The sequence below is a fragment of the Mus musculus genome, chromosome X (assembly GCF_000001635.26).
Source record: "Mus musculus strain C57BL/6J chromosome X, GRCm38.p6 C57BL/6J".
In the NCBI taxonomy this organism is placed as follows: domain Eukaryota; kingdom Metazoa; phylum Chordata; class Mammalia; order Rodentia; family Muridae; genus Mus; species Mus musculus.
This window is the reverse complement of record NC_000086.7, coordinates 160,482,617-160,509,575: the sequence shown is the minus strand read 5'-3', so window position 1 is coordinate 160,509,575 and position 26,959 is coordinate 160,482,617. Positions and strand designations below refer to the sequence as shown.

The window sequence follows — 26,959 nt, the reverse complement described above, 5'->3', positions numbered from 1 at the left end:
ACTGACACCCTCTTCTGGTCTACTCGGGTACCAGGCACACATTTAGTGCACAGACATACATTCAAACAAAATATTCCTATGCATTAAAAAAATAGGGTTTTTGTTGGTTGTTTTATTTGTGTTTCTCTGAGAGAGGGGGAGACAGACAGACACAGGCAGAGCTGCCTCTTGCTTTACCTAACAGATCAGAGGTATGCAATCTTCAGTTTTTTCTTTTTGTGTGTATTTAGTTCCTCCCCCTCTAGTTTTACAAACATAAGTCAGGCAGCTGCTTCATTCCAGATCCCATTACTCATCTTAGATGCCTCCAAATGTACAGGAACCGTGCCAGGTCACTTAACTTCTATCAAATGACTAATCACTCTCTTAGGAGATTTAAATTTTTTTGCTACTCTCTCATTAGTCACTATAGTAAGAAGTGGGGGTTTACTGAGATATCAATATTCACTTTGGTGTTGTGTTAACTTATGTAACACATTCACACTCAAGGGAGATATTAACTACCCTGTGGCTGATCCATGAAGTCTCAGGTATCCACAGATTACTAGATACAGAGCCAGCAAAGTTCTACCAGAATAGGAACAACATAGATCCCACCCATTATTTGATCCTTGCATTTGCAATACCAATTTTTATGTCTGAAATTTCAGTTTTGCCTTCCAGTGACAGAGACACTATATGTTTTTATTTATTTTTTCCAGACAGGGTGTTGATAAGTAGTCTTGGCTGGACTAGAACTCATGACACTCCTCCTCTGCCTCTATAACATCTTTGGTAGTCTTGATTTGTGGTCTCCAAAAGAGATTCCAGGAGTCCACAGTGGACTTTGTTGGGGAAGACAAAATTACAAAGGATCATGAGACTCCTGAAATTTTTTAATTTCTTTCTTCAGAGATTTGAAGTTTTTATCATACAGATCTTTCACTTCCTTAGTTAGAGTCACGCCAAGATATTTTATATTATTTGTGACTATTGAGAAGGGTGTTGTTTCCCTAATTTCTTTCTCAGCCTGTTTATTCTTTGTATAGAGAAAGGCCATTGACTTGTTTGAGTTTATTTTATATCCAGCTACTTCACCGAAGCTGTTTATCAGGTTTAGGAGTTCTCTGGTAGAATTTTTAGGGTCACTTATATATACTATCATATCATCTGCAAAAAGTGATATTTTGACTTCCTCTTTTCCAATTTGTATCCCCTTGATCTCCTTTTGTTGTCGAATTGCTCTGGCTAATACTTCAAGTACTATGTTGAAAAGGTAGGGAGAAAGTGGGCAGCCTTGTCTAGTCCCTGATTTTAGTGGGATTGCTTCCAGCTTCTCTCCATTTACTTTGATGTTGGCTACTGGTTTGCTGTAGATTGCTTTTATCATGTTTAGGTATGGGCCTTGAATTCCTGATCTTTCCAAAACTTTTATCATGAATGGGTGTTAGATCTTGTCAAATGCTTTTTCTGCATCTAACGAGATGATCATGTGGTTTTTGTCTTTGAGTTTGTTTATATAATGGATTACATTGATGGATTTTCGTATATTAAACCATCCCTGCATACCTGGAATAAAACCTAGTTTTTCTAAAGAGAGGACAGGATATTTTTCCTTCACAAAATATTCAATAGATCTATATCCACTTTTTTACATGCCTTTTATGAACATTAATGGAAATCTCTTTATGTCATATTACTATTAATAGTCACACTTAAACATAAAAGACAAGCTAAGCATAGTGGTGTGTACCTGCAGAACTCCAGCTACTAGTGAGTTTAAGTAAGGAGAACACTTGAGCTTAGGAGTTTCAGACCAGCCTAGGCAACATAGTGACACCCCGAGTCTTACAATTCCTTAAATTATTTAAAATATAAGCACAAATGAAAAGGGTAACATGGCAGAACTAAACTTAGTGAAATATTTAAAGAAACAGCGAATTCAAGTTTCATATTTTAAGACACACAGGGAACACAGTTTTCACTTATTATTTACAGCAATCTGAGGTACTTAAACTATTCATCTGCACCCCCCTAGCTTGGTCCTGAGAAACTTGGTCCAGAGTACTTATGGTGGTTCTCAGCTCACAAGAAGGAAGATGTTGATCGTGTCAGCTGTGGTTCTTTCACTGTGAGATGAGAGATATGACTAGATGCTATTTTGGATCCTTATGAGGCCATGAAAAGCTGAGACCCAGGAAAGGTGTTACACACCTTTAATCCCAGGAGACAGGGCCAAGCAGATCTCTGAGTTCAAGGCTAGCCTGGGACAGAGCAAGTTCCAAGTAAAGAACAGCTTAGGTCCAAGCATGGTGGTATACTCCTTTAATTTGGACCATACCTTCTGCTGGAGGTCTACATAAGGACACTGGGAGAGGGAAGGCTCTCTTCTTTTTTGCCTGCTTGCACTTACTTGCCGGCACATCTGTTGGAACCTACTTCAAGATTCCAGTGTATACAGAAGACCAGCTGAAACACCTAGCCTTGTGAGACCGAGCAACTACTAGATTCTTGGACTTCCCATTCACAGCTGCCCATTGTTGGGTTAGTTTGACTGCAGACTTTAAGTCATTTCAAATTTCTCTTAATATACAGAGACATTCCATAAATTTTGTGACTTTAGAACCCTGACTAATATAGAGTCCCAACTCTATCTTTTGAATATGAGAATTACAAACAGGCTAGACAGTGGTGACAAACTCCTTTAATCACAGCACTTGGAAGGCAGAAGCAGACATATCTCTGAGTTTGAGGCCAGCCTCGTCTAGAGTGAGTTCCAAGACAGCCAGGACTACACAGAGAAAGCCTGTCTGAAAATACAAAACAAAAGAATTGCGAAAAAGCTGTTATGCCCACATGTGTTCTGGGGACTCTTTCCAATGCTCACCTTGATTTCTGAAACAAGATCTTTCACTGGGACCTAAAGTTTACTGATTAGACTAGGGGCCCCCATGATCTTCCTATTTCCACCTTCCCAGTATTGGGGTTATAAGTATGTATCACCCCATCTGGCCTTTACAGGAGTGCTAACACCTGAGCTGGGGCCCTCATGATTACACAGCAAGCATCTTATCAAGTGCACTAAGTTCTCAGCCCTTTGCTTATATTATTTTAACGGTAACTCTTAAGCTTTTTGACTTAAAAGACATGATAATTCCTACACCCTCTCTCCTAAGGCAATAAAGGACTCAGAACACTTTAACCCCAGTCTTTTCTCAGTCTCCTGTCATACTACTTCCTAGACTTAATTCTATTTTTTTTCTTTTTTCTTTTTTTTTTGTTTTGTTTTTTTGTTTTTTGTTTTTTCAAGACAGGGTTTCTCTGAGTAGCCCTGGCTGTCCTGGAACTCACTCTGTAGACCAGGCTGGCCTCAAACTCAGAAATCCTCTTGCCTCTGCCTCCCAAGTGCTGGGATTAAAGGTGTGCGCCACCACCGCCTGGCTAATTCTATTATTTTTAACTCTTCTACAATTAGTCTTTACTACTGCTATTTATTCCATATACCATGTTCTATTTACGTTGTTGTTTTCAGTTTAAATTCCACTGTTACTAATCTCAATGTAGTTTTTGCCCTAGTCTTTTTTCTAAATTATCATACTCAATAATTTCTAACTACTGTGAACACAAAGTTGACTACTATTTTCTGATTCATATTCTCTTACCACTATTTCACACTTCACACATATTAAGAAGCCTTCAAACAGAACCATTACTGAAGAAATGTTAAAATCAACATTTTTAAATCTAGGCTAAAAAAATGGAGAAAATTCTTTCTAAATGTCAATACCTTCCTGAAGAGACTCCTCCATGTACATTCATAAAGTGAAGCTTGCTAAATGACTATTTTATAGACATAGGTCTTTCCTTTTTTGCCTTAAAAATTCAAATAATGTACACTCACCAAGTATTCTAGATTTGTCAAATAACATACAGGAAAAGGTCTTCTCTTTTACAGATACAGGAACATATCAGTGGACATGCTAGACGATGTGACTAAACTACTAAAAGGAAGAATAACGATCAGCTTGACACTCTAATGAAATGATGTCTAACTTCTGAAACCAATATAAACTAATCTCAACTTAAAAAACAAATAAAAATCGAGTTCAGAGCTTATAAGAATTGACTTGAAAAATGTGTCAGAAACATGCATATACTTAGAGAAGATGGCACAATATAGCACAAACTACAGAAACCTACCTCATCCATTTTTTATTATGATTTAAAAAAAACACACAGAACACAGGGGACCTACCTAATACCACTCAGAAAAGATGACAAGGCCCTAAGCAAGTTAGGCCTCTGCAAGTGAATAGTTGCTGCAGCAGGATAAAAGCAGGGGAGCGCTGGATGGGGTGTGCAATTGTCTACTTGCAGATTCACAGACTTTCCCAGGAGAACTATCTGGAGTATTCTGGTTATCCAGAGGAAAAGGGAGAAAATATGAGGGCCTTTTCACTGACTACCTACCCCCAAAATAAATACAACTAAAAGGTCAGACAACTGCTCTTTAATCATTAAAATGTAGGGGAGGAAAGTCCACCTCTGCAGCTCTGGTGATTGTTTTGCTCCTGAGCAAAGGCAAGCCTGGACCAACATATGTGCCCCTAAGGTGCCACAGAACTCATAGGAAGTAGTGTTTTTCAACAAGGATTGAAGGATACTATAACGAGCCTGAGACCTTGCTTGATGAATAAGAAAGAAGCACTAAATCTCTGCACTTGGCATCTGACTACATCAATGGAACACAGAATTATGTCCAAAGACCAGAAAACAATTAGCAGCAGTATCAAGCCTTCCAGGAATGGGAGCATCATGGGTCAGGATGGTCAGGAAAGGACTGAGGAGCATGTGGTCTGTAACAAAAGCACCCACTGCATAGTGGTTGCACATAATGTGCCCAAGGAGAGTACACTAGACATTCGTTTTTTTAAAAATAATAACCAATTCCCATTCTACGGTTGAAGGTGTTAACTCAGAAAAGATAAACAGAAAGCTCTGGGTATAATGGTGTACACCTTTAATCCCAACACGCATGAGGCTAAAGCAGGTCACGTTGAGGCCAGCTTGGTCTACATAGTGAGTTCTAGGTTAGCTTGGACTCTTTACAGTTCTCTTTACAGCTCTTTCTATCATAGTAATGGGTAGAAACATTTTCAACTGGGACTTTTACGTTTTATACTTGTAATTACATTTTAAGAATAAAAGCAAAGAGTAACCTCTATCTCTGCTTAGCCCCTCTTCAACTCTCCACTGGAATGCCATGTCGTGCAGAACTCCTTCCTTGCCATCTATGGTTTGGCAGTAGGGGGGAGGGATGGGGGAGGGAGTATTTTCCTCAAATAAACCCTGCATTCCTTTATGAGCAATCCTCAGAGCCATTAACATATGGAAATGTTTCTCCTACATTTGCAGAAATTTCTTTTGGTGGCAAAGACAAGCTGATCTAATGTGAAACTCTTTTTATAGTCTTTACTTATTGCTTAGTGTGAACATTCATATTCCAATGGAGAAATAATAGTGGCTGTAACTAAGGGGTACTGCCTGGACTACTCTGGCTATTAGAGTATGCTTATAGAGTATGCATATGATTTTTAAAATCAAGACGTTTCTAGCTTACAAGCCACATTTGGCCCCAACGTGTTTCAAACAAGAAACACTGAACTTATTTTACGTTATTCATAAAATTCACCGTATTGTGCTATGAACATTTTTTTTTTTCTTTTACAGTGCTGCAATCCAATCCAGGGCCTTGAGACTACCAGGTAAACTACCACTAAGTCACACCACTGGCAGTACCATTTATTCATTTTATGTAGTTTGTATGATGCCTTGCATAGAAAAGATACACAATAAATTCTTCCTGAGTGAGAGGTCAAGGAATTAGCTAAGAAGAAAAAAAAAAGGTTAATGGTTTGGAAATGACCACCAACTGCTACTTCCTTCTCTGACTCTCAAAGCCCTAAAAATAGCTGCTGCCAACTGAAGGCAAGCAATATAGCTGATGTCTTTGCTCTGAACAAAAATAGCTCAGTGGTCTTACATTGGGCACTCACACATAACTTTTGCCAAGCAGGAAGCATAGCAGGCGTATTCATACCTGAGATTATATGCACAGTTTCACAGGACCCCTTGATGCTGATGCTCTGTGCCCAGAAGTTTTGTTGGCTGTAAAGCAGCAACCAGAGTGGTCATAGGGTCCTCTCAGGGGGATTTCTAACAAGGGAGGGGCAGTAACAGTTGCCCACACTCTGGTCAGATGCAAGCCTTGGGAGTTTTTCACTCCTGCCTACTGTTCCCAGAGTAGAGTTAGTTCACTGTTCTCCTTCAGTGTGCTCTGTCCAACCTAACAGACTTCTTTCATCCAAAAGAGGCAGTAAGGAAGGACCTCGAGGGGGGTGTCCCGATGGGGGGAAAAAGAGGAAGGGAGGAGGAAGAGGAGAGAAAAAAAAAGGTCCCAGAATTCTGCAAAGCAGCCGCAGCAACTGTTCAAAAGCCAGAATGCCTGACTTGTGAGTAAAGTGAATAAAATAGCGATAAGGGAGTAGGGTGATAACTGGCTAGCAAAGGACTGGATTAAAGTCGGAAACCTCTTAAATAAATGCAAGCTCTCATGAGTGACAGAGGCCTTGGGGAGAATGAGTTATATCAGTGGGCAGTTTCCACCGTTCTCTGGGCTGCTCTCTGTTTACCTGGTAACACAGGATGGTTTGCTGCACCAGCCTCGCGTACCCGTCCAGGCGGACCCCAGAATTGCTCCTGCTCCGCATCTCGCCCAAGCTCATGGGCCACGGAGCTGGACCTGCCCGCTGGTGTCCGCCAAAGTTGCCGCCTCCAAGCTGACCTGGTCCTCAAAACATTCAGCGTCAATGAGTTTCTTCAAAGGGGGCCGAGAGGAAGAGTTTTCAAACTGAGAGACCCAAAGTATGACTTGCAAGGCGAGCCAACCAGAGTGTCGCGCCGCTGGGCGGTGCGGGGGAGGAGACGGGGGTGGCGCTATCGCGGCCCGGCTTCCTCCCGGTCAGCAGCTGCCCCGAGGGTTTCTAGTCCCACCACCATGCTCGACAGAACCTAGACTGGGCACTAGGCTGGAGAAAGGCCTTGGCGGTACCCCTCTGTTTTGGGAGGCGGCTCCGGGTTGCTTGGGAGCTCACCTAAGCTTTACTAGGCTCCGCCCCCCTCGTGGGGCGGACTCTCCAAGTCTCCGCCTAAAGGGAGAGGGTCTACAGAGGAAGGCCGCTGGGAGCGGCGGGGAGCTGGGCTCTTAACGGAAATTCAGTTTTTTTTATTGACTTTGCTCCTACCTCAACCTGCTTCCAACCGCGGCTGAGGCTAAAGGAGCAGAGTCCTTCGGTCGCGGCCCCCGGGGTACGGAGGCCACCCCTCACGCCGGCCCGAACCAAGAAGCGGAACCCGTGCAGTCCCGCCCGGAAGGAACGCGTTGGGGGGGCGGTACCGATCTGCTCGCAGCTCCGCCCCCAGTCCGCCTCCTCCGTGGGGTTTGGAGCCCTCCTTGTCATGGCCTGACCAGGAAGGAAAATGGGGCAGCCCGCAGGAGTATGGAGAACTTGGATGGAAGCAGAGAACAAGTCGGCTTTCTGGGTCGGCAATGACAAGGTCTCCTGAGCGGAGCCGCCAAACCCACCGGAGACTAGAAAGAGGCTGGGCCGCCTGGGCATCCTTCGGATGACCGGCCGTCATAGCCCCGCCCTGTCCTGGGCCTCACCTGAGGACAGAGTCCCCATAGTGGAGCTCAGCACTGAAAGCAAGAAAGGGAGGCCTGAGTACTGTCCTCCACATACACTCCTGGTACCCGTGGCTCCTGGCCTTAGCTCCTGGGAGAATTTTGCAGTTCATTTATAATAGTATATTTTGAAATTTGGCATCCCATTAGTTGTCAAGGTTGCTAACCACAGGCCGCATTCTTTGATCCTGTCTTCATTGTCCATCAAAATCTGGCCCACAAATAAATTTGACTGGGCAGCTGTTCTAATGTAATTGCTTCCACAAGCACTTTGTTATTCTCCACTTTGACCCATTTCATTGTCTAAAACTTACCTTTGCCTTAAAGACTAGGTCAGCCCACTCATTAGCGTTTCCAATTTTCTGGATTCCTATAGCAGTTTCCTCAGTAAAGATGGGGCAACGAGTCAGTTCGAACTGCACTTTATTCCATTTCTGATTTATATAGACATTTGTGTTACTGTTTCAGTTGTTTGACTTTTACTGTTTTTATCTGTTGGGGTAAACCTCATGCCTTGTAATGTGACAAGGTCAAGTGCGTGTAGCACATACTTGACTCAGAGTGGCACTTAAACCAGAGCTATTTTCAGCACCATTTGGAAATAGTGTATTGTTTACATTTTAACTGAGGCATACTTTTCTAACTGGATTATGAGATGCTTATGAAATAGCTTGGTATCTCCCACCACACCTGGCACAGAGTTGATTGTACATGTGTCTAGGGCTCAATGTTGATGGACTGAAAATGAGTCCTGCTTATTTGACTCCCCTTATAGTTAGTCTTTAACTAAAGCACCCAACCCCTATCAGCCCACATACTTTTTCTCTGAGACAGAGTCTTGTCATGTAGCCTAGGCTGCTCTCAACTATATTATGTATCCAAGACTATTCCTCAAACTCACAGCAATACTTCTTTCCTCGGCATCCAAAGTGTTGGGATTCTGAGTACGTGCCACCACACCCAGCTCGAGTACTTTTCAACATTCTTTTCAAGCCTTGGTGCATGTATATGTTTTACATTGGGCAGTTCCCCTCATATCTTCTTACCATTCTTTTCTCAACTCATTATTTGTTTTAATAATGGCACTGAAGTTATGAAACAGTGCACAATGTACTTCCATGTAGGAGTTGCTGTGGCCTAGGGAGTAAGATTAAGCATTCAATTACCATAATTGAATCCCTTTAGTAATCTTTCTATGTACCTTTCCTGGAGATTTCATATATTCTTCTGTATTTAAAAGGTGGCATCATTGCTTATTTTTAGGATGGCTTGTGTTCTCATTGGAAGCTTAAGACTCTGTCTTAGAGGACAGCATGCAAAGTGGAAATATCATGTCTTTTGAACCTAAAGTACCCTGTCTCTGAATTGGGAGGGTCCATTCTTAATCAACTTGAAAAAACTAACCAGTTAACCAAATTAAACTATTTCTGTAATAATTTAGTTTAGATGACCTGGAATCATTTTACTTTCCCATTACCATAGTGTAAAAGAATGTTAAATTTGTCTCTGCTCCAACTTCTTGCAGCTATATAAGATTGAGAGTCAAGGAGAGGACATACCAGGGACTATAAGGGTTTCTTCATAGTGAAGAACGTATCTATTAAATATATTTTAAAAGCATATATTTTAAAGCCAGGAATGGCGATACTTGTAATCCCATCTTTGTGGATACTGAATCAGGAAGGTCCTGAATTTGAGGCAAGCCAGCCAGGGTTACAAGGCTATATAGCTATCTAGGTAAACATGATAAAAATACACTATATGGAATTCTCAAATAATTAATAAAATATTATTTTAAAGGCTATATATTTGTGATAGTTTGTATATTCTTGGACCAGGGGGTGGCACCATTTGGAGGTGTGGCCTTGTTGAAATAGGTGTGACCTGGTTGGAGTAGGTGTGTCATTGTGGGTGTGGGCTTAATACTCTCACCCTAGGTGCCTGGAAGTCAGTCTTCCACTAGCAGCCTTTGGATGAAGACATAGAATTCTCAGCTCTGCCTGGGCCATGCCTGCCTGGATGCTGCCACACTCCCACCTTGATAATAATGGACTGAACCTCTGAACCTGTAAGCCAACCCCAATTAAATGTTGTTTGTTTTTTTTTTTTTTATAAGATTTGCTTTGGTCATGGTGTCTGTTCACAGCAGTAAAACCCTGAATAATACAATATTCCATATGAATATATATTTAAATTTTATATGCTCTGATTTCTTGATGTTATATCTGGAAACTGAGGTGAGAAATAAATGAATATATTCCTAAGAATTTTTGACCCAATTTTGTTCCTTTTTTAAAAAAAATCTTTTTTATGCACATGAGTATTTTGCCTGCATGTATGTATGTCTACTGTGTTCGTGTCTGGTGCCTGTGGAAGTCAGAAGAGGCTGTCAGATCCCCTGGAATTTGAGTTATAGATGGTTGTGAGCTACCATGTGGGTCCTGAAACCAAACCCAGGTCCTCTGCAAGAGCAACAAGTTCTCTTAACTTCTGAGACATGTCTCTGGTCCCAATAGTATGTTTTTATTGTACTTACTCAGCTTCTCCTGGTTTCTGTCCCTCAGACCCCAAGGAGGAGATGAGATAGAGATAAACTGAATCATCTTTTCTTGCTATTATGAAGACAAAAGTCACACCAAACAAGTCTGCTTGGTGAGTATGCCATTCAGTAAATTAACTCTCCATTGAAATACCCTTCAAATAACACACCTTCCTCCAAGGTGACCTTGTTAGATACAAGCCAGCTCACCGAGTGGAACAGTTTGCGTCATTTCATTAAAGGCACAGCTCATTAAAGGCAGCAAAGTTCCTATGATTCAATGATTCTAGAGAATTCTGGGGGAAATTTCTCCAGTGCATTGAGGAAACACTTCAGATGCCGGGCACTGCTTCGACATTTCCTGAAGAATAGTAGCTCCTCTGTCTTCCTTAAAACAGTCTCCAATTTTAAAACCAGAGGAGGTTACTCCTCAGGAACATTCTGTCTCCGTCTTGTCATGTTATTTCTCTGAATTTACAAACCAACAAATAGCCAAGAGAATTTAGCTTAAGGACCGGACAAGGGCCCTAATACAAAAGGTAAGGAAGGTGGGAACTGAAGGACTTTTGACTGTGCTTTTTAGGTGTACTCTGGTATGTACGTTACTTTGGGAGGTTGATTTCCAAGGTTTCATCCCTCCCCCCTTACCCCCACCCTCAAATCAAAAGTGTCTCATCACCTTTCCAATCAATGGCTTCTTTGTGGGAGCTGAGACGCTGGGAAAGAAAGATTGCTCAGACAGTTCTCATCTGGGGGAAGGCTGCTTTCCCCAGTTGTGGCTTCCAAATGCTAACTAGCAGATGGCACTTAGTTAGGACCTAACAAAAGGATTTTGAAATGTTCCTATTAAACATACTATGCTTGAGACACCATGAGAAACAATATAGACCCTCTAGGACTAGGAACAATCAGAGTTCGATATATATTATTATGTACAAAGCCTCTTGAATCTTGTTTTCATTCTCCTGAAAACCCACTGCTGGAGACTGAGGAAGCAGACATTTGGATGGGGTCTGAACATTTCATACATTTCCTACAGGTCAGTGGCAACACACGTTAAAGAGTATCTCTTGAAAGAGTAAGATAAGATAGACAATAGCCCTTGGAAACCACTGTCACGAAGCAGGACAAGCCATTCTCTAATGCCACAGTCCAAATCTTCAGAGGGTATGTTCCACCATTCCATGCCACGCTGCCAGGGGGTAGGGTTGGAGAAAAAGAATGCAAACCAAACTTAAAGGACTTAACTGCAAATTGATTTTTATTGGTTTTTAACAGTTTTGTCAATCATAACATATAAATACAAAATAATTAAATAATTTGGAGAAGAATTTTGCAAAGACAATGAGCACACACAGAAACAGATGTTACTACTGTGGCTAGTCTCAGATACAACATTTATTTGAAATATATGCAAGGGAGCCTTAGTGAAAGACCTAACTAAAGGATTTTGAAATGTTCCTAATAATCACACTGCTTGAGGCACCACTCAAGCTGGTAAAGGTGAGAAATAGGATAGGCCCTCTAGAACTAGGAACAATCAAGGTTGGATATATGTTATTACATACAAACAACAATATCACAGGATAATTCACTCTTCCCAGTAGCTGCTCCCCCTTGTCACTATACACTCTTCAAGATTTGACATGTTTTTAAAAATACATACAAGTATGACTGGACCAGAATGTAGCAGTTGCAACAATAACATATCATGCAGCGTCTTTTAAAGACCTACTTTGTTTGCCATATATACACTCTGGAAAAGTAATCCTACTCTGATCCCCTCTTTTGAAAGGCTCTGGGTATTTGAGAAGTGGCAGTGTGTATCTTTTCTACCATCACGATTTTCCTAACATGGTTTAGATTACAGTTTTAGCCTCTAACAACCATGGTGTAGAGATTCTATAATCTGGTCATTAGGGATGAAGTCTGGCCATTGGTATCACTATTTCATGTCACATATAGTCATACAAGTCATTCCCTGCATAAGGACCCTTCATGAGGACCCTGCATAAGGTACCCAGGAGGATCATCAGGGCTAAAATGTGGCCCGACTGTTTTCCAAACCATAAGCTCACAAGGCTATATCTGCCCAGTGGGGGCACCTTTTCTTGATTGCTCAAAGGCACTTTCTGAGCTAATTGTCTATTTATAATTGTTCAGACTGCCTTTATCATTATTTCTTGATTTCAGTGAAGTTTCTGAATTTCACATCCTATATGATCTTCTAAAGGAGGTTTAGAAGTCACTGGTAAGTTATCACATTAGAGAAGGCGACACAACCATGATTCTACAAAAGAATAAATTTACACAGTAGAAAATAAATATAAAAAAAGGTAAAGAGAAGATTTTTTGACATGTGGGTCACTAGAATTTAGCTTATATACAACAAAGGCATGCACAACTAAACTTACCAACAGACTGAAGTAAACATCTTTCTTTCTTTTTTCTTTCTCTCTCTCTCTCTCTCTTTCTTTCTTTCTTTCCTTCTTTTTTTCCTTCTTTCTTAGGATGTTATCAAGGATAACAGCCTCTTTAAAATGTGAGTGGAAACAAACTTTCATTTTTCTTTCCTGGATCTTATTCTGTGGTTTTAACACCAATGCCTTTGAAAATGAGAGATAAGAAACCAAACTGCAAACGTCTAGAAACCATAACCAGTCGTGGTTTCTTCTGATAGTAACTGGTTGCCCTCATTTAGCTTATGTTCCTTTCGAGGTTGCTGAATAGAAAACCAGCGCTTTTCATACATCTCACATTGTGTTAAAGGAAAACTGGACACTTCACACCATCCACATCATGCTTTGATTTTAGAAGAAGAGAATCACATTTGCTCGATAAAGTGTAAGCTTCCCCGCTTCGAAGTCCTTCTGAGCGCTATCCGGCTTTTACCATTGCAGGAGTCCTCTTTGTCACTAAACATATGCTGTTTGCCAGTGAGATCATGAAGGCACACGTCTCCATTCTGAACACTGAAAGAAACCCCATTCCTCTCGGTAGATGCATTGCCTAGATAGGAGAAGATCAAAGTTGGTCTCATGAAGTAGCCACAGAAAGTACTCAAGACCAAGCAAGTAGCATCTTTACATTAATGTTGAATAGGCATGCCAGAAATGAATCTTTTAAAAGTACCCATCCTATGTTTTCATATTTTATTTTTATTCCTTCCCTAAGGTCCGTGATGGTAAGCACAGCAAGTTGGAGGATGATCAGAAACAAAATTCCTGTTGACAGTTTTAAAAAACTGAAACAGTCAAAATGGAGAGCGAAGCAAGCTATTTTTTTATTTTCAAGGTCCCATTTCCTAACTCCAATTGAACACAGTGAATTAAACTGTGTATAAGATAACCTACAATATTATTTAAGATTAGCAGAGATCCTGTAGGGACCCACATAGGCTCCTTATTCCCTATGATTCCTATGAAATGAAATTTTGTATTAGAAGATAAGCTCAAAGCAACCAGCTACAGTCCTGGGAAGATGAAATCATCTCTCTATAGCCATTTCTAAATCTGTGTTCTCACAATCCCAATAGCACAGCTTCCCATGAGGAAGCCATTGATTCCAGCCTAAGAGGGGGACAGCAGGGTACTCAGTGGTACCTGTGATTTAGACCTAGGCCTCCCTATCATTAGCAGCCTCAGAACTTCAGGACATAGCATCTATTAGCTTTTAGCTACTTAGCACCATCTTTTCGATCATTATAGCTTTGAAAGGCCATGTACAAAGCTGAATAATAGCCTATTGGTTATGTCATGATACAATCATAATAAAGATGAAAACAGCACTGAGCACATCATGTATAGTCTCACTATATATATATATATATATATATATATATATATATACTTAGTTAATGCTAAGGGACAGGTGCTTTTTATGATCCCATTTCACAGATGTTAAGACAAAGGTAGAAATTAAATGATCTGCCTAAACTTCTATAGCTCAAAAGTGATGGATGGAACACTTGAGGGTGCTTCCAAAGTGTTAGCTCGTGGCCCTGTGTACTAAAGTTTCATGGCTGTAAGGCAGCTAGGAACTGAAATATGTGTCACATTTATACAAAAGAGGCAGTAGAAGTGGCTAACGCAACTCCATCTGTGCCGCAGCTCAAACAGGGCGTGAGCCTGTCTGAGGCAGCTGTTCTGACTTAGGCACTTTGGTTTGAGGACGTTTGGTTGTGGGAACAATTTGTCCCAGTATAATAAAACACTCAGCTGCCAGTTTCGTTTTTGAAATTCTCAGTGCCATTCCTCATCTGGGGTGGAGGCTGACATGTCAGAGATGTTCATCTGACAGACACATTATCTTTTTTTTTTCTTTTTTGAAACACTTAGCCATTTTGTTGACTGCAATGTGCCCCTTACTTACTGTCAGATATCAAAACTAGCTGTGTCAAACAGCGGTGCCAAAATGGACCTGCTTCTACAAAATGATTCCCCAAAGATTGACATTTTTTTTGGGTAATGCTAGGCAGGTGAAGCATCACCTCCAAACCCTTTTCAGAAGATTAAAAACCCTAGTTATGGATCAAGAGCCCCTCGACACACACACACACACACACACACACACTCACACACACATACACACACACACACACGCACACACACACACACACACACACACACACACACACACACACGAGTCTAAGGCTTCTGGATGATTCAGTTCAATCCTTTAATCACATGCCTTTCAACTTGCTCTCTCACTCTTAGTAACCAGCCTTGATCTCCTTGTCTTTATTCCAGGGACCTACAATGAATCATTCCTCATATGGTAAGTTGGCATAGTGCCCAGAACTTTAATCTTGGTATTGACAGTGAGGATATAAGGCCATATGGCAGCAATTTTTTTTAAAAAATGTTAATTAATTAATTTTTCATTTTATATGCATCAGTATTTTGCCCGAATGTGTATATGTCTGTATGAGGGTGTCAGATCTTGGGGTTACAGACATTTATGAGCTAAGTGGGTGCTTGGATTTGATTCTAGTTCCTCTGGAAGGATGGTCAGTGCTCTTAACCAATGAGCCATCTCTCCAGCACCAGACTGCAGCTTCTTATCTTTTATAGCACTAGTTTGCAAAGAAGAAGAAATTTATTACCTGTTCCCATAGAGGACATTGTCTAGGGGCATTTTTGCTTGCTGCAAATTGGGGCAGGACACTGCTGGTTTTACTTGGTAGAGAAGCTAAGGATGCTATTCAACACTTTGCAATTCTCTAAAAATAGTTATCTAACTCCATATGTCACCTGTGTCCGAGATCGAAAGGTCTGGATGTCAAGGACTCCTGTTATATATCTTCTTTGTGTAAAATCTTGTATGTGGTATGTGCAGGCTGGCATGTTTATAAGCTCATGTGAGTGCAGGAACGCACTTGCAGTGTTCCTGTGCACACATGCGGAAGCCTGAGTTTGGAGAGTGTCTTCCTGGGTTACTCTGCACTCTCTGTATCGAAGCAGGATTTCTCACTGAATCTGGAGCTCACCAGTTTGGTTGACCTGGCTAGCCAGCCAGTCTGCTTGGCTGTTTCCCATCTCCTCCTGCCTCTTGTGTGCTAGTATTACAGCAGGGTCACCACACGGTGCATCAGGCTTTTAAGTGTGTTCAAGAGATCTGGTCCTTACCCTTGTGTAGTACCCCCTGAGCCATCTCCCCAGCCAACCCCCAATTGTATTCTTTAAACTCAAACTATCAGAAGCCCTCAACTTTATGAGACTAAAAAACTATTTGGTTGAGACCTGAACCTTCTCACAAACTGATCTGATTAGTAATGGAAAGGACTAAAATCTTAAAATAATGGATAAAGGCCAACTGTTCTTTGGAAGGAGAAATGTACTGGCCAATCACACACATTTTTTAAAATGCAAAAGGTATATTAAGAAGCAGAAGGAGGCAAAAGTAAGTAAGATAAGCTTTATGAGTAACGAACAGCCCAGTCTTGGAGAGAAAGGAAATGTAATGAAGTTTTAGCTGGAAATTCTAGACTTAATGAGTAAAAGAAGCACAGCTGCAGTCATCTGTTCATGTATGAGTGACACAGATAGTGGCCAATATTGCTCACAATCCATCTTCCAGCCTTTGATACATTCATGGGAACCTGGGTGCTGTCACAAGGCAGCCACATTGTGGGAAAGGGTTAACAAACATGAAAAGAGAAAAAAACAGGAAGGTTTCAAAGTGCTAAAGATATACATGGCTAATAGATATGATTTTTAAAAAAAACATATTGCTTAGTAATTTAGGTACTGCTTTTACCAAAACAGTGCAGTACTGAAACCTTTGGGCAATATTTAAATTAGGATTTGAATCCAAGAAAACCTTTTTTAGGTTATAGTCAATTCCCATGATGGAAAACTAAATTTTAAAAAAGTCATTCTGTTATTTGCTCTAAAATAAATACATTTGGATTTATAAATATGCTCTGGCTGTTACTGAAAACTATATTTTGACTTACTAGTCATAGGTGTAATCTTCCAGTTTGCTCTGAAAAAAGAACTACCTCAAAAAAACAAAAAAACACTGGCTTGAAAAACACTATATGGAGACAGACATACATACCATTCCCGCTTGCGTGCACTGAGCAATCACTATTCACTAGGAGTGTGGTGGAGTTAGTGGAGTTACAGCTTGACTGTAAGGAATTTGAAGAGCTGGATACTCCTTGGTTTACAGTCTGCTTCTTTAAACCATTAGTAGCAGTTTTACTCCAGTCTACAGCAGAATAAGCATTACAGAAAAACAGGGCAGTATGTTGAAGCTCAAATGCAAGAGACAGGTCACAGTGTAACAAGTTCTAGCAATTGAATTCTCACTTCAGGATCTTGTAGAGAACTCACACATTTCACAAGCTGTCTTTATAAAGGGCACCTTCACCTCCACTGCTAGGATTTACCTTGCAAATGACTGCCTCATTAAGAAGACCCGGGATCCTCCTAGAGCTAAGGGCTGAGCTAATGGGTTGTCTGGAAACAGCTGCTGATTTAGGAAGTGTCCCAGAGCCTCTCCCTCTACCCTCACAAGAACACAAGTCAACTCTGCCATTGTAATTATTCTTGAATCCATACAAATAAGTGATCTTCACACACTGCCATTTTCTAAACACAGACCGCAGTACCTATCAGGTACTGAAAGGTTGTATTCATGCAGAAGGAAGCTAGCTTTTCAAACAGGACTTTATTGTTGTTGTTATTGTTTTTAAGAGAAAGAAAAAAGAAAAAGAAATGAGCTCGTTGCTCTGCTAGCCAACCGGGAATATGTGAAAAGAACTTCAAAATAACCAAATGCCTACAAAGTCTGGCCAGCTAACAAATAAAGTCACTGACAACCTGGACCTGTGGAGAAAGGGGTGAGTCAAGCCTTAAAATGTTATGAAGGAAAATATTAAAAATTACTTTGGGAAATGAAAAACCATGCACTCAATAGGAAACAAACGCTAAAAATGTCACTGTTGCTTCATTGAAGAAGCAGTCAACTAACTCTCTTGCTCACAAAATTCCCAGGTAGCAGGAATTCTCTCTCTCTCTCTCTCTCTCTCTCTCTCTCTCTCTCTCTCTCTCTGTCTGTGTGTGTCTCTCTCTCTCTCCCTCTCCCTCTTTCCCTCCCTCCCTCTCTCTTCCCCTCTCTCCTCCCTTCCCTCCCCCTCCCTCCCTCCCTCCCTCTCCAGTAATGCTGAAGAGCATTTTCTGTTGTGCGGGTTGTGTTCCCCTACTTTCCAGACCTGACAACTCCTTGGCAGTGCTTGCTTTCATCTTAATGTACACATTTATTTTCTTGAGATTTAAGAGAAGAAAAAAATGAAAGCAAATCTTTACCAGAATTTTCAGCCAGCCGTAATTTTCCACAACAAAGATACCGCCTCCACTGTTTTCTGACATTCTCTTTTGCTGCACAGTAAAAAATGAATATGAAAAACCCTAAAGGGAGAGAAAAAAATCCAAACCATTATACAGTTGAATTCCTCATAAAACCTGAATCTTTGGGGATTTATTTTGCACAAAAGAGGACATCTTTGGCAGTTATAGTCAAAGTGAAATTTTATAAATTGAATAAAATATCTAAGATTCAAAGCTTTAAATGAAAGATCTTTGGAAGATAGAGTGCTTCTAAGTGGAACTGCATTTCCACGGCTAATTTCACCATCTCTTGTTGTCCCAGGTTTTGCTCTCGTTCTTCCCTGTCCAGGTATCAAAAGCCATCTGCTCAGGGTCCTAGCTGAAACCTCAGCTCCCACCTCTTGGATCCCCTGGTTTTGTAACCTCATTCTAAGTTCTGTTAAATTTAAGCTTCTCCAGAGTCTGGGGTACCTCTCTCCTATGTGAGGTTCCTTGCTTGGGGCCTTGGGGCCTTCTGTTCTGATTATCCAGTCTTCAGGGTGTTTCGATTTACATATTCACCATCTTCCTGCCTCTCTTCAAGGCCCAAGGGAGTTACAGCATGGAAAACTAGCTACAGATGTGAACAGGCCTTTGGAGTTACTTCCTGCCTACCACTGTCACTGCTAAGACTCCCCAAAGCTTTTGCTAGTAAATATTTGTGGACTGTATGGATGAATTCTGAACTCTCCCCGCCACAAGGCTTACTTATCTTCGTTTTAAAACACCAGATTTGCTTCTTATGGGGTACATATGAGAAAGCCTCAAGGGCTGGTGGACATGGCACAACTTTGCTCAATGCCACCATGGACGGTTCCTTTGGTTGCATGAAGAGAGAAACAACGTGTGTAAGGGAGGGATGGATGGGTATATGTACCAGAACAAAAAATACACACAGGCCATCATTAGGCCTCAGCTCCCTTCTACAGAAGCAGCAAATTACCTCTAGCCATTTATGTTCTAAAAAGGTATTCTGTGGAAATTGAGAAAAAAAGAGGCAAGTTTGCTCGATTCTTCAACCACACGAAGGGAGGCACACAGCTTTCCTGTTAATGATTACTATGAGTTTTTTTTCTCTTAAAGTATCTACTACTTTTAGTATCCCATTATTAGGATATGAACCCTTTCTCAAGCCAAAGGTTGTGACACATGCCTATTGAGTGCATGGTTTTTCATTTCCCAAAGTAACTTTTAATATTTTCCTTCATAACATTTTAAGGCTTGACTCAGCACTGCATTAGCAGAAATAGGAGGATCCCTGTGTATCTGAGGCCAGTCTGGGAAATCCCATACCAGTCATGGCTACATACATTCATGCAAGATACACTCTGCCAGAGAAGCACCCCCTCAACAAAGCCCAAAACAAAACAGAAAAACCTCGACATAATTTTCTTATCTTCTTTTGTTTTATATTTAATACCGCATAGCATAACACCAGGATAAGACAATTTAGGGACTGGTATGTTGTAGATAAAAATACCAGCATATGTAGGTGTGTGTGTGTGTGTGTGTGTGTGTGTGTGTGTGTGTGTGTGTTCAAATAAAACAAGAACCTAAGAATTCTAATACTTAACAAGAACAAGTTAAGTATTAGAATTATACTTCTGGAAGGGATTTCATTGAAAACCAGCAAAATCATATATTTCCTGATGGAACCGCAGGAGGGCAGTATGGGAGCCAAAAGCAACATGAAAATAAGCAGAGAAGAATGTAATGGAAGAAGTTGGAAGAAGAGGAAGCCAAAGGACAATTCTTTATTGTTTCTGTAATGTAAACCTATTAGCCTGCTGGGCTTTAATGCCAAAGCACTTCCATTAAAAATTAACAGCTGACAAGACTTTTATGACATTGCTCCAAAAGGAATTAGTCATTTGGCCCTTCTAAAGAATACAACTGTTAGGGTCCCAAAATGAGAGTGGTTGGGCTTTATTACATTATGAGAAGCCCACAAGTCAAGGAGACCCTCCGAGCCTGTCCCAGGCGTGCTCAGGGCAGCTTGGTAACTTCTAGGGATTAGCCCCTGGCCAAGATCACTGCCACTTGCATTTGTTGATTATCTTCCCATTATCATTTTCTATGTTTCTAAATCAAAACCCCAAACCTAAGCTCAAGGTCCAAGTGATGAACTCTCATAGTGACATGTTATCTGGGTTTTTCCTGTTCTTCTTTCATAAATTAGTTTAAAAAATAAAAAGGAAGGAAGCAAGAAAAGGCTGAATAATTGGCAGATTCTCTCAATACAGTTTCTCCAAGGAGATGAAGATGGAGAAAAGGAAAAATCACCATTGCTCAAAATTAGTAAAATGCCTTTCTTTTGAGGACCTTAAAGCTCCTATTCTCAGCAATAAATTGGTTCAGAAAGGAGTACACCTTCAGCCACTAAAGAGGGCACTTTGCAGGTACTTTCTTAGTAATGATATGTCTATTTTCCACTGGGCTCTTTGGGTTCATATTTAATGTTGTGGTGCTTACCTTGTAAGGTGTTAAAGATGGCAAAGAGATACATGAAGGTGACATTAACTGGTCCCCAGGCAAAGAAGGCAAAGCCCCAAGTAATTCCCAGTAAAAATGTGAGGCCAGCGATACTCCTGAGGTCTTGAATACTAGTTTTGCGCTGGGCTCCCAGCTGCTTCTTCTTTTTAATTCGACAGAGCTGAACCAAGACCACGATGAACATGCTGACGTTCAGTAGAAATATCACACAGAAATATCCCACAACCGTGATATAGAACACCACATTGCTGTTGATCCAGCAACTGGATGGGGAAGAAGAGAAGAGGAAAATATAATGGTGAAAATATGCTTGCTCCAAGTGATGAACTGAATCTATAATGTTTTGATGAACATGTTTTTCCCCTCAAGTAAAAAAATAAAAATAAAAAAAACAAAGATAAACTGCATTTCTCCACAATCATTTATATCTCTGGGGAACAGAATCTAGGAGTTTATCTCAGGGTACTTGTTAATTGAGAATATCTTCCAAGCTGGAGAGATGGTTCAGTGGTTAAGAGCAATTGATGCTTGTCTAGAGGACCAAGCTCCAGCTCACAATTACCTGTAACTCCAGCTCCAAAAGATCTGACACCCTGTTCTGGCTTCCACAGAAAAACGCACACATGTGGCACACATATATACACATAAATAAAATAAATCTTTAAAAATATTATTTTTGGTGTTTCTAGAAAGAGTTGCTCTGTATAGGCCTGGCTATCCTGGAACTCATTCTGTGGACCTCAAACTCAAAGAGATCTGCCTTACTCTGCCTCTTGAGTGCTAGGATTAAAGGAGTGTGCCACCACTACCTGGCTTAAAACCATTTTAAAAACATTCAGACCTTCACCTGTTGTAAATTATAGTTACCCCAAACTGTATGTACTTATTAATATAATGTCATGAGCATTTCATTTTTATCAACATTTAAGAGTCTTAATATATTTCGCCCTAATTTGTATACTTCTTCAGAATAATTCCTCCTAATTTGTTACTTAATAGTAATGTGGTATTTTTAACTAGCTAATCTCATTACACATGATGATGACAGTTCCTGTTAAAAATGATTTAACATTTGAGTAAGATGATAGACGTAGCCCCACAGACTGGTTGGATCCTCCATTTTCTTGAGGAATTTAAATTTCTAGTTCCCTGGGCATACCCTAAGATGAATTTGTACTTACAAGTCATCTGGTGTGCCATTGGGGAATTTTCCATAGGATCCAATCCCATAGTTATCTGGGGATATAGTCAGGACGATGGACACAACCACAGCTGGTATGCCTGGAACAGAGGAAACATCAGTCACACAGTTCTGACTGCAAAGGAGAGAAAAAAGCACCTGAAGATCATTCTGTTTTCCTTCCTGTGGCATGGCAGACACTGATTAACTAGTCACCAAATCAGTTTCTATTCGGTTGTTTTGTTGCACATTAGCAGCCAGAACAAAATTTTGGCTAGTAGGCTATTAGCAGAAGTCATTTGCTCCATTGTGCTTCTGTCCCCTAGAAACTACCTGCAAAGTTCTCCATTCTCTTTCCCCTGAAACCTGGAGCGGCCTTGGAGGCAGAGTCTCCATCTACTGAGGTTCATACATAACCTTCACTTGGGACGCAGACAAGTGGGAATGATGTGCTGAGATAGCAGGGCTCATCTCCTGGAGCAGCTAGCACCACCAAGAACTCACTCATGTCTGCATTGTAAATTTAAGAGTAAGCAACTCCCAGTGAATTTTTCATTACAAAACTATAATTCCTCAACTGATTATTTGGAACCTAATGATGGATGGAAAAATCTGTCTTCACTGACTCTCAGCTGGTGACCGCTATGATGTCGGCTTTCTAGGGGTCCATTTGTACCTCTGCGAAAAGGAGGCACAACAAAAGAGGGCTCCTGACAGTTTAGCTCCTTTTTGGCTAGGAAGAGGTGCCTCAAAGATGTCATGTCACCACTCACCAACCCTGAGCTACAACCCAACACTGCACACAGACCAGTCAGTCAGCATCACTGCTCTGGTAAGTAAAACAATAATAACAACGATGATGATGACAACTACAACAACAACTCCTTTTATAGATCGGCTGGGGTGCCTGAAACATTCAAATGCATTCTTTATTTTAATTCATTTGTACCTCTAATGATATTGACATGATGGTTTCCTAATGAGACATTTTTTAAAGTATTGAATACTGTAGGCTAAAGTTATAGACCATTGTGCTTACCTAGCCTGTTCACGGCCCTGGGTTAGATCCTCAGGGTCAAAGACATACATAAGTTATGGAGGTGGGGGAAACTCCTTGACAAGGCATTTTAGCTTTCTCTAAAGAAGATAAATTCCTGCCCATATAGCTGGAGCTATAACTTCCTTTTTGGCACAAATGAAGGAAACTGTGTGTTTTGTTATTCTTCATAAAGATGTAATGACAGACAGATGGACAAGTAAGGAAAGGCTTACAGTTCTGTTGTACAGGAGGAACTGTTTAGACTGAAGAAGAGGAAATTTAGGAGTGTTGATGGTTGCAATCCAGTGAAAAGGATATGCATAATGAGTGAGAAAGCCAGGCACAGCTGTTTTCTAGTCTTGCAAAATGGAGGCATGCTCCACCATGACTTAGAGCTAGGGTCTTTGCCTGGGTGCTGCTGATAACTGCTTTGCTAGCCTCATTGGCTTGTCTTCAGAGAAGCGTGAAACTAAATAAAAAAAAAATAGGGCACTACATACTTGTGGATTATCTAGAGGACTCTTATGAGGGTGAGGTACCACCAGCTTACTCTTTTTCACTGAAGAGACCAGAACCAAGTTCATTGGTAAGTGCCACCAAGAGTCATGAACTTAATGGAAAGGAGAATGTAGAGTTTTGGAAAGAATCTGGTTGCTGACTCAGTGAGATTCTTCTGGAGACAGTGCAGCCTGTGAGGAGTCCAAAGCTCCTTTAGAGAGTTGCCAAGTGGGATCCAAGATCCATGGTTAAAAGTTAGAACGCTGGGTGGCAGGGGAAAAAAAATCCAGGTAGCATTCAAGCAAATTTATACATACCCCAGCCAACAATGCAGAATTTAAGGATGTACTTTCGGATGTAAGTATTAAACACCTTGACCAGTGCTAGGTACATGTGGAATGCTTCTAATCCCATCCATGTGAATGAGACCAAGAGAAAATAGTGAAGAAATACAGCCACGGCAATGCAGAAACCTCGGGTATTATACAGCGCAATCCAGGAGTCTAGGAGGAAGATCAGGTTGAGCAGAAGCAGGGCAGCACACAGCTGGATGAGGATTTTGGAGGGGTAATCCCTCCGGATCTTTCTAAAATAAAAGGACAAAAGCCAGTGAGCATTATAGCCTGCTAAACTTTGTATAAAAATACTTCTCAGCTGTCTCAGAGTTTTAAGTGAATTGTTCCTTAGCATATGCTGATATGCATAGATTTCCTCATTGTTGGGTGAGTGTACAGGGGACATTAAAACCAACAATGAAGGAAAAATCTAAACTGAAAAATTGTGAGAATTAATACTCATCATCAACTTCAAAAACAAAAACCTAGAATCACCTAGGAGATGAGCATCTGCACACAGCTGTAAGGGTGGGAGTAGATTAACTAAGGTAGGGAGATTCACCTTGAGTGTGGGTGGCACTATTCCATGAGGTGGGCCTTAGACTGAATAAAAGGGAGAAAGTGGTCAGAGTACCTACATTCAACACTCTCAGTTCCTGCTGCTATGACATCCCTATGCCCTTGTCATGATGGACAGAACCTTCAAACTATGAGCCAAAATAAACCGTTCCTTCCATATATTAGACAATGTCTTTGTCAGGTGTTCAACAGCCGCACCAGGAGAAGCAACTAAGGAGACAATCGTATGGAAAATGCGTCTCCATTTCTGTAGGAACTTTTACACAGGGTCTATAGACACACAGTTTTAAACGGTGTGGAATCGACACCAAGGAGGAGCCTCCACATTTCTCCTGAACAACTCCTAGAAGTGTTGCTTGTTTTTCTCACATGAAAGGCTGCTACATTCAGATCTTCAAATATATGGTCAGATTCCCATATGATCTTATGCTATTACTTAAACTGAGATCATGGAAAGAAGAGTTTAAATTATTGCTAAAGGTAATGTCACAGGGAAATGCAGCTAATTTATCTGCTAGGATTCCCCTCTAAAAATGTAAGAGGAGCCCTTCTGGTGAGCCAAGAAGGAGGCGATGTCATTTAAAGTGTCATTCTTTGCTTTCACTTACAAAATCACACTCAGTGATTTTTTTTCAGTTCAGTTTTGCACTCATCTTCTTCATTCCTATACCAGTTAATATAATAGCTAATCTTTTACATTTGTTCAGTATTATTTATTAACTTAATTTATGGATTTTTTCTGTGCATGGTGCTATGATCCCTTTCAAACTGTAACCTCTTGAATCTCAGTCACTGTCCCTTTTTTCCTCCACTAACTGCTGGTGACATACTAGGCACCCATTTGGGGTACAAAGATGATCATGGCACAGTCCCTAGTGAGCTCATCAGCTAGTGGAAGGCAGAAGCATATAAACCAGAAACCTCTCATGACATTTCATACCTGGACATTCTAAAGGACAGGGTGGGAGGAAGAAAGGGTTTTGAAATAACACATTTTGATGCTGAAGGTAAGAGCTGCATCTTATAAACCAAATTTCCAGTTGTAGATACTCACTCAAAGGCGATGTAGGTTACAAGAGTAACTGACAGAAAAATTGATGAAAGCCCACAGCCAATATACGTGATAAATGTCAGAGCCATCATTTGACTTGGTGGTAAGGATGTTCGAGATAGGTCCTGGGAAATAAAATATTGCTTTCAGTGATTAAACAATTTTAAATGCATAATAAGAACCACCATTATGTTTGTTGGATATACTAAGTATCCATTAATAGTTTCACAGTCTGTTCAACCAATCTATAAGATAGGCACAATCACTGTCAGGTTAAAATAAGGACTTCCAGTAACCTGCCTGAGATCCTAGCTAGAAAGTGGAGGGAGCAGAATTCAAGTTCAGGGTTGCCCAACTCCAGGGCTCACTGCATCATAGTGTACTGGAGAAGCCCTAGATTAGAAGCCTAAAGACTGATGTTTGGCTCTTGGCTCTTACATTCCTTAGTCCTATGAATGACTATGAACAATTACCATAAGGCTTAATTCTAATTGCAATAAAATGACCTGTGCTAAAGGAATGCTGGGAAAATTAAATGATATCACTTAAGGATGGGGGTGTGGCTAAGTGGTAGAGTCCTTGCATAGCATGCACAAAATAATAATAACAATAATTTATGTCAGAGTATTTTATAAACATTTTAAATGCATCAAAAGGCAGATAATTTGTATTGCCCATTCTAATAGGAATCCCTTGCTATTTAAAGGAGAAAATGCAAATGTGAAAATAGAATGGGAAGAAATACTTGTATTCTACATCCAAATATTGGTTATTAAAAGAGTGGTTTCTTTGGTGAATAACTATGCCTCAATATTATTATGTTTTCTGCTTATCTGTCTAGTCATCAAGTAGAGTAGATATTTCTGGTATAATGTCCAGCTAGCCCTCAAACCCATAATCTAAGGCCACTGAGTATGGGTGCGTTACCAATAGGATGCCAAAACTTGTAAGATGGCTACAGGTACAGATGGTTTCATTCATTCTCTTGTCTTTGACGGAACAGCCATCAGATGACCAACCTCCTTTGCCACCTGTTGGCACAAGAGCAGTATCTGTCCCATCAGCAAGGCACAGTGACTTACCAACTTCCCCACTCCCTCACTAAGACCTTGAAAGGGTATAAAATTGGAACCTACCATTTCTGCCCAAGTCCCAGAATACACATTTCACAGTTAAGTCATCCTGTAGCAGAAAGATAAGTCATAGCTAATTAATTTGCTGAACTGAAAAGCAATTGGGGAAATCAGTGATATTTTTAACTTCATAATCTTATGCTTGGGTTTTGGAGACTTATTTTATGTGATTTTTAAGAGGCAAATGAGCCCTGTATAGGTCAGTGCTTCTTAAAATATCAATTATGCATATATATATCACCTTAGGGACTTGTTTAAAAATATATACATACACTTCACTTTGTGGTAGAGCACTTGCCTAGTTGGTGAGGGCATGAGTTCAATCCCCAGCTCAGGGGGCAGGGAATATATTCTGCTCAGTGGGTCTGGGGTGGGGCCTGAGCCTTTGCAAGTCTAGTCAACTCTCAGGTGACACTGATGTTGCAAGTCTGGAGAGCACACTCTGAGAAGTGAGGTTATAGTTGAAACTCCATATGAGATGAGATGTCTGGAAGTGAGAGACAAATCTGCAGCCA

The 26,959-nt window shown here is 40.7% G+C and overlaps 2 protein-coding genes and 1 long non-coding RNA gene across 37 annotated transcripts in view; 1 reads left to right on the top strand and 2 right to left on the bottom strand.

Annotated features, from left to right (window-relative positions):
* The window catches only part of Phka2 (phosphorylase kinase alpha 2), a 96,976-nt gene extending 89,304 nt beyond the window's left edge, over positions 1-7,672 (bottom strand). For 4 of the 12 annotated variants that reach the window (NM_001358966.1, NM_001177878.2, NM_172783.4 and 1 more), the window contains exon 1: positions 6,672-7,414. In NM_001358966.1, coding sequence (NP_001345895.1) covers positions 6,672-6,749 — 78 coding nt within the window. In that variant the 5' untranslated portion in view covers positions 6,750-7,414. Of the gene's footprint in view, positions 1-4,234; positions 4,254-6,671 lie in introns of those variants that run through there. The other 8 variants (XR_001782730.2, XR_387078.4, XR_001782731.2 and 5 more) reach the window with 5 other exon arrangements.
* Positions 7,673-9,757: 2,085 nt separating this feature from the next.
* Gm15241 lies at positions 9,758-21,059 on the top strand. The gene is made up of 4 exons (XR_387097.4): positions 9,758-9,791; positions 10,288-10,375; positions 15,011-15,038; positions 20,788-21,059. It is a non-coding gene; the product is annotated as a predicted gene 15241 (long non-coding RNA).
* Adgrg2 (adhesion G protein-coupled receptor G2) overlaps positions 11,500-26,959 on the bottom strand; it is a 107,759-nt gene continuing 92,299 nt past the window's right edge. For 12 of the 24 annotated variants that reach the window (XM_011247817.3, XM_017318479.2, XM_030251333.1 and 9 more), the window contains 9 exons: positions 26,448-26,493; positions 26,239-26,363; positions 25,315-25,436; positions 23,664-23,932; positions 21,811-21,910; positions 20,609-20,892; positions 18,077-18,178; positions 16,824-16,976; positions 11,531-13,271 (listed from right to left, as the gene is read on the bottom strand). In XM_011247817.3, coding sequence (XP_011246119.1) covers positions 13,087-13,271; positions 16,824-16,976; positions 18,077-18,178; positions 20,609-20,892; positions 21,811-21,910; positions 23,664-23,932; positions 25,315-25,436; positions 26,239-26,363; positions 26,448-26,493 — 1,386 coding nt within the window. In that variant the 3' untranslated portion in view covers positions 11,531-13,086. Of the gene's footprint in view, positions 13,272-16,823; positions 16,977-18,076; positions 18,179-20,608; positions 20,893-21,810; positions 21,911-23,663; positions 23,933-25,314; positions 25,437-26,238; positions 26,364-26,447; positions 26,494-26,959 lie in introns of all 24 variants that reach the window. The other 12 variants (NM_178712.4, NM_001079857.2, NM_001290446.1 and 9 more) reach the window with 3 other exon arrangements.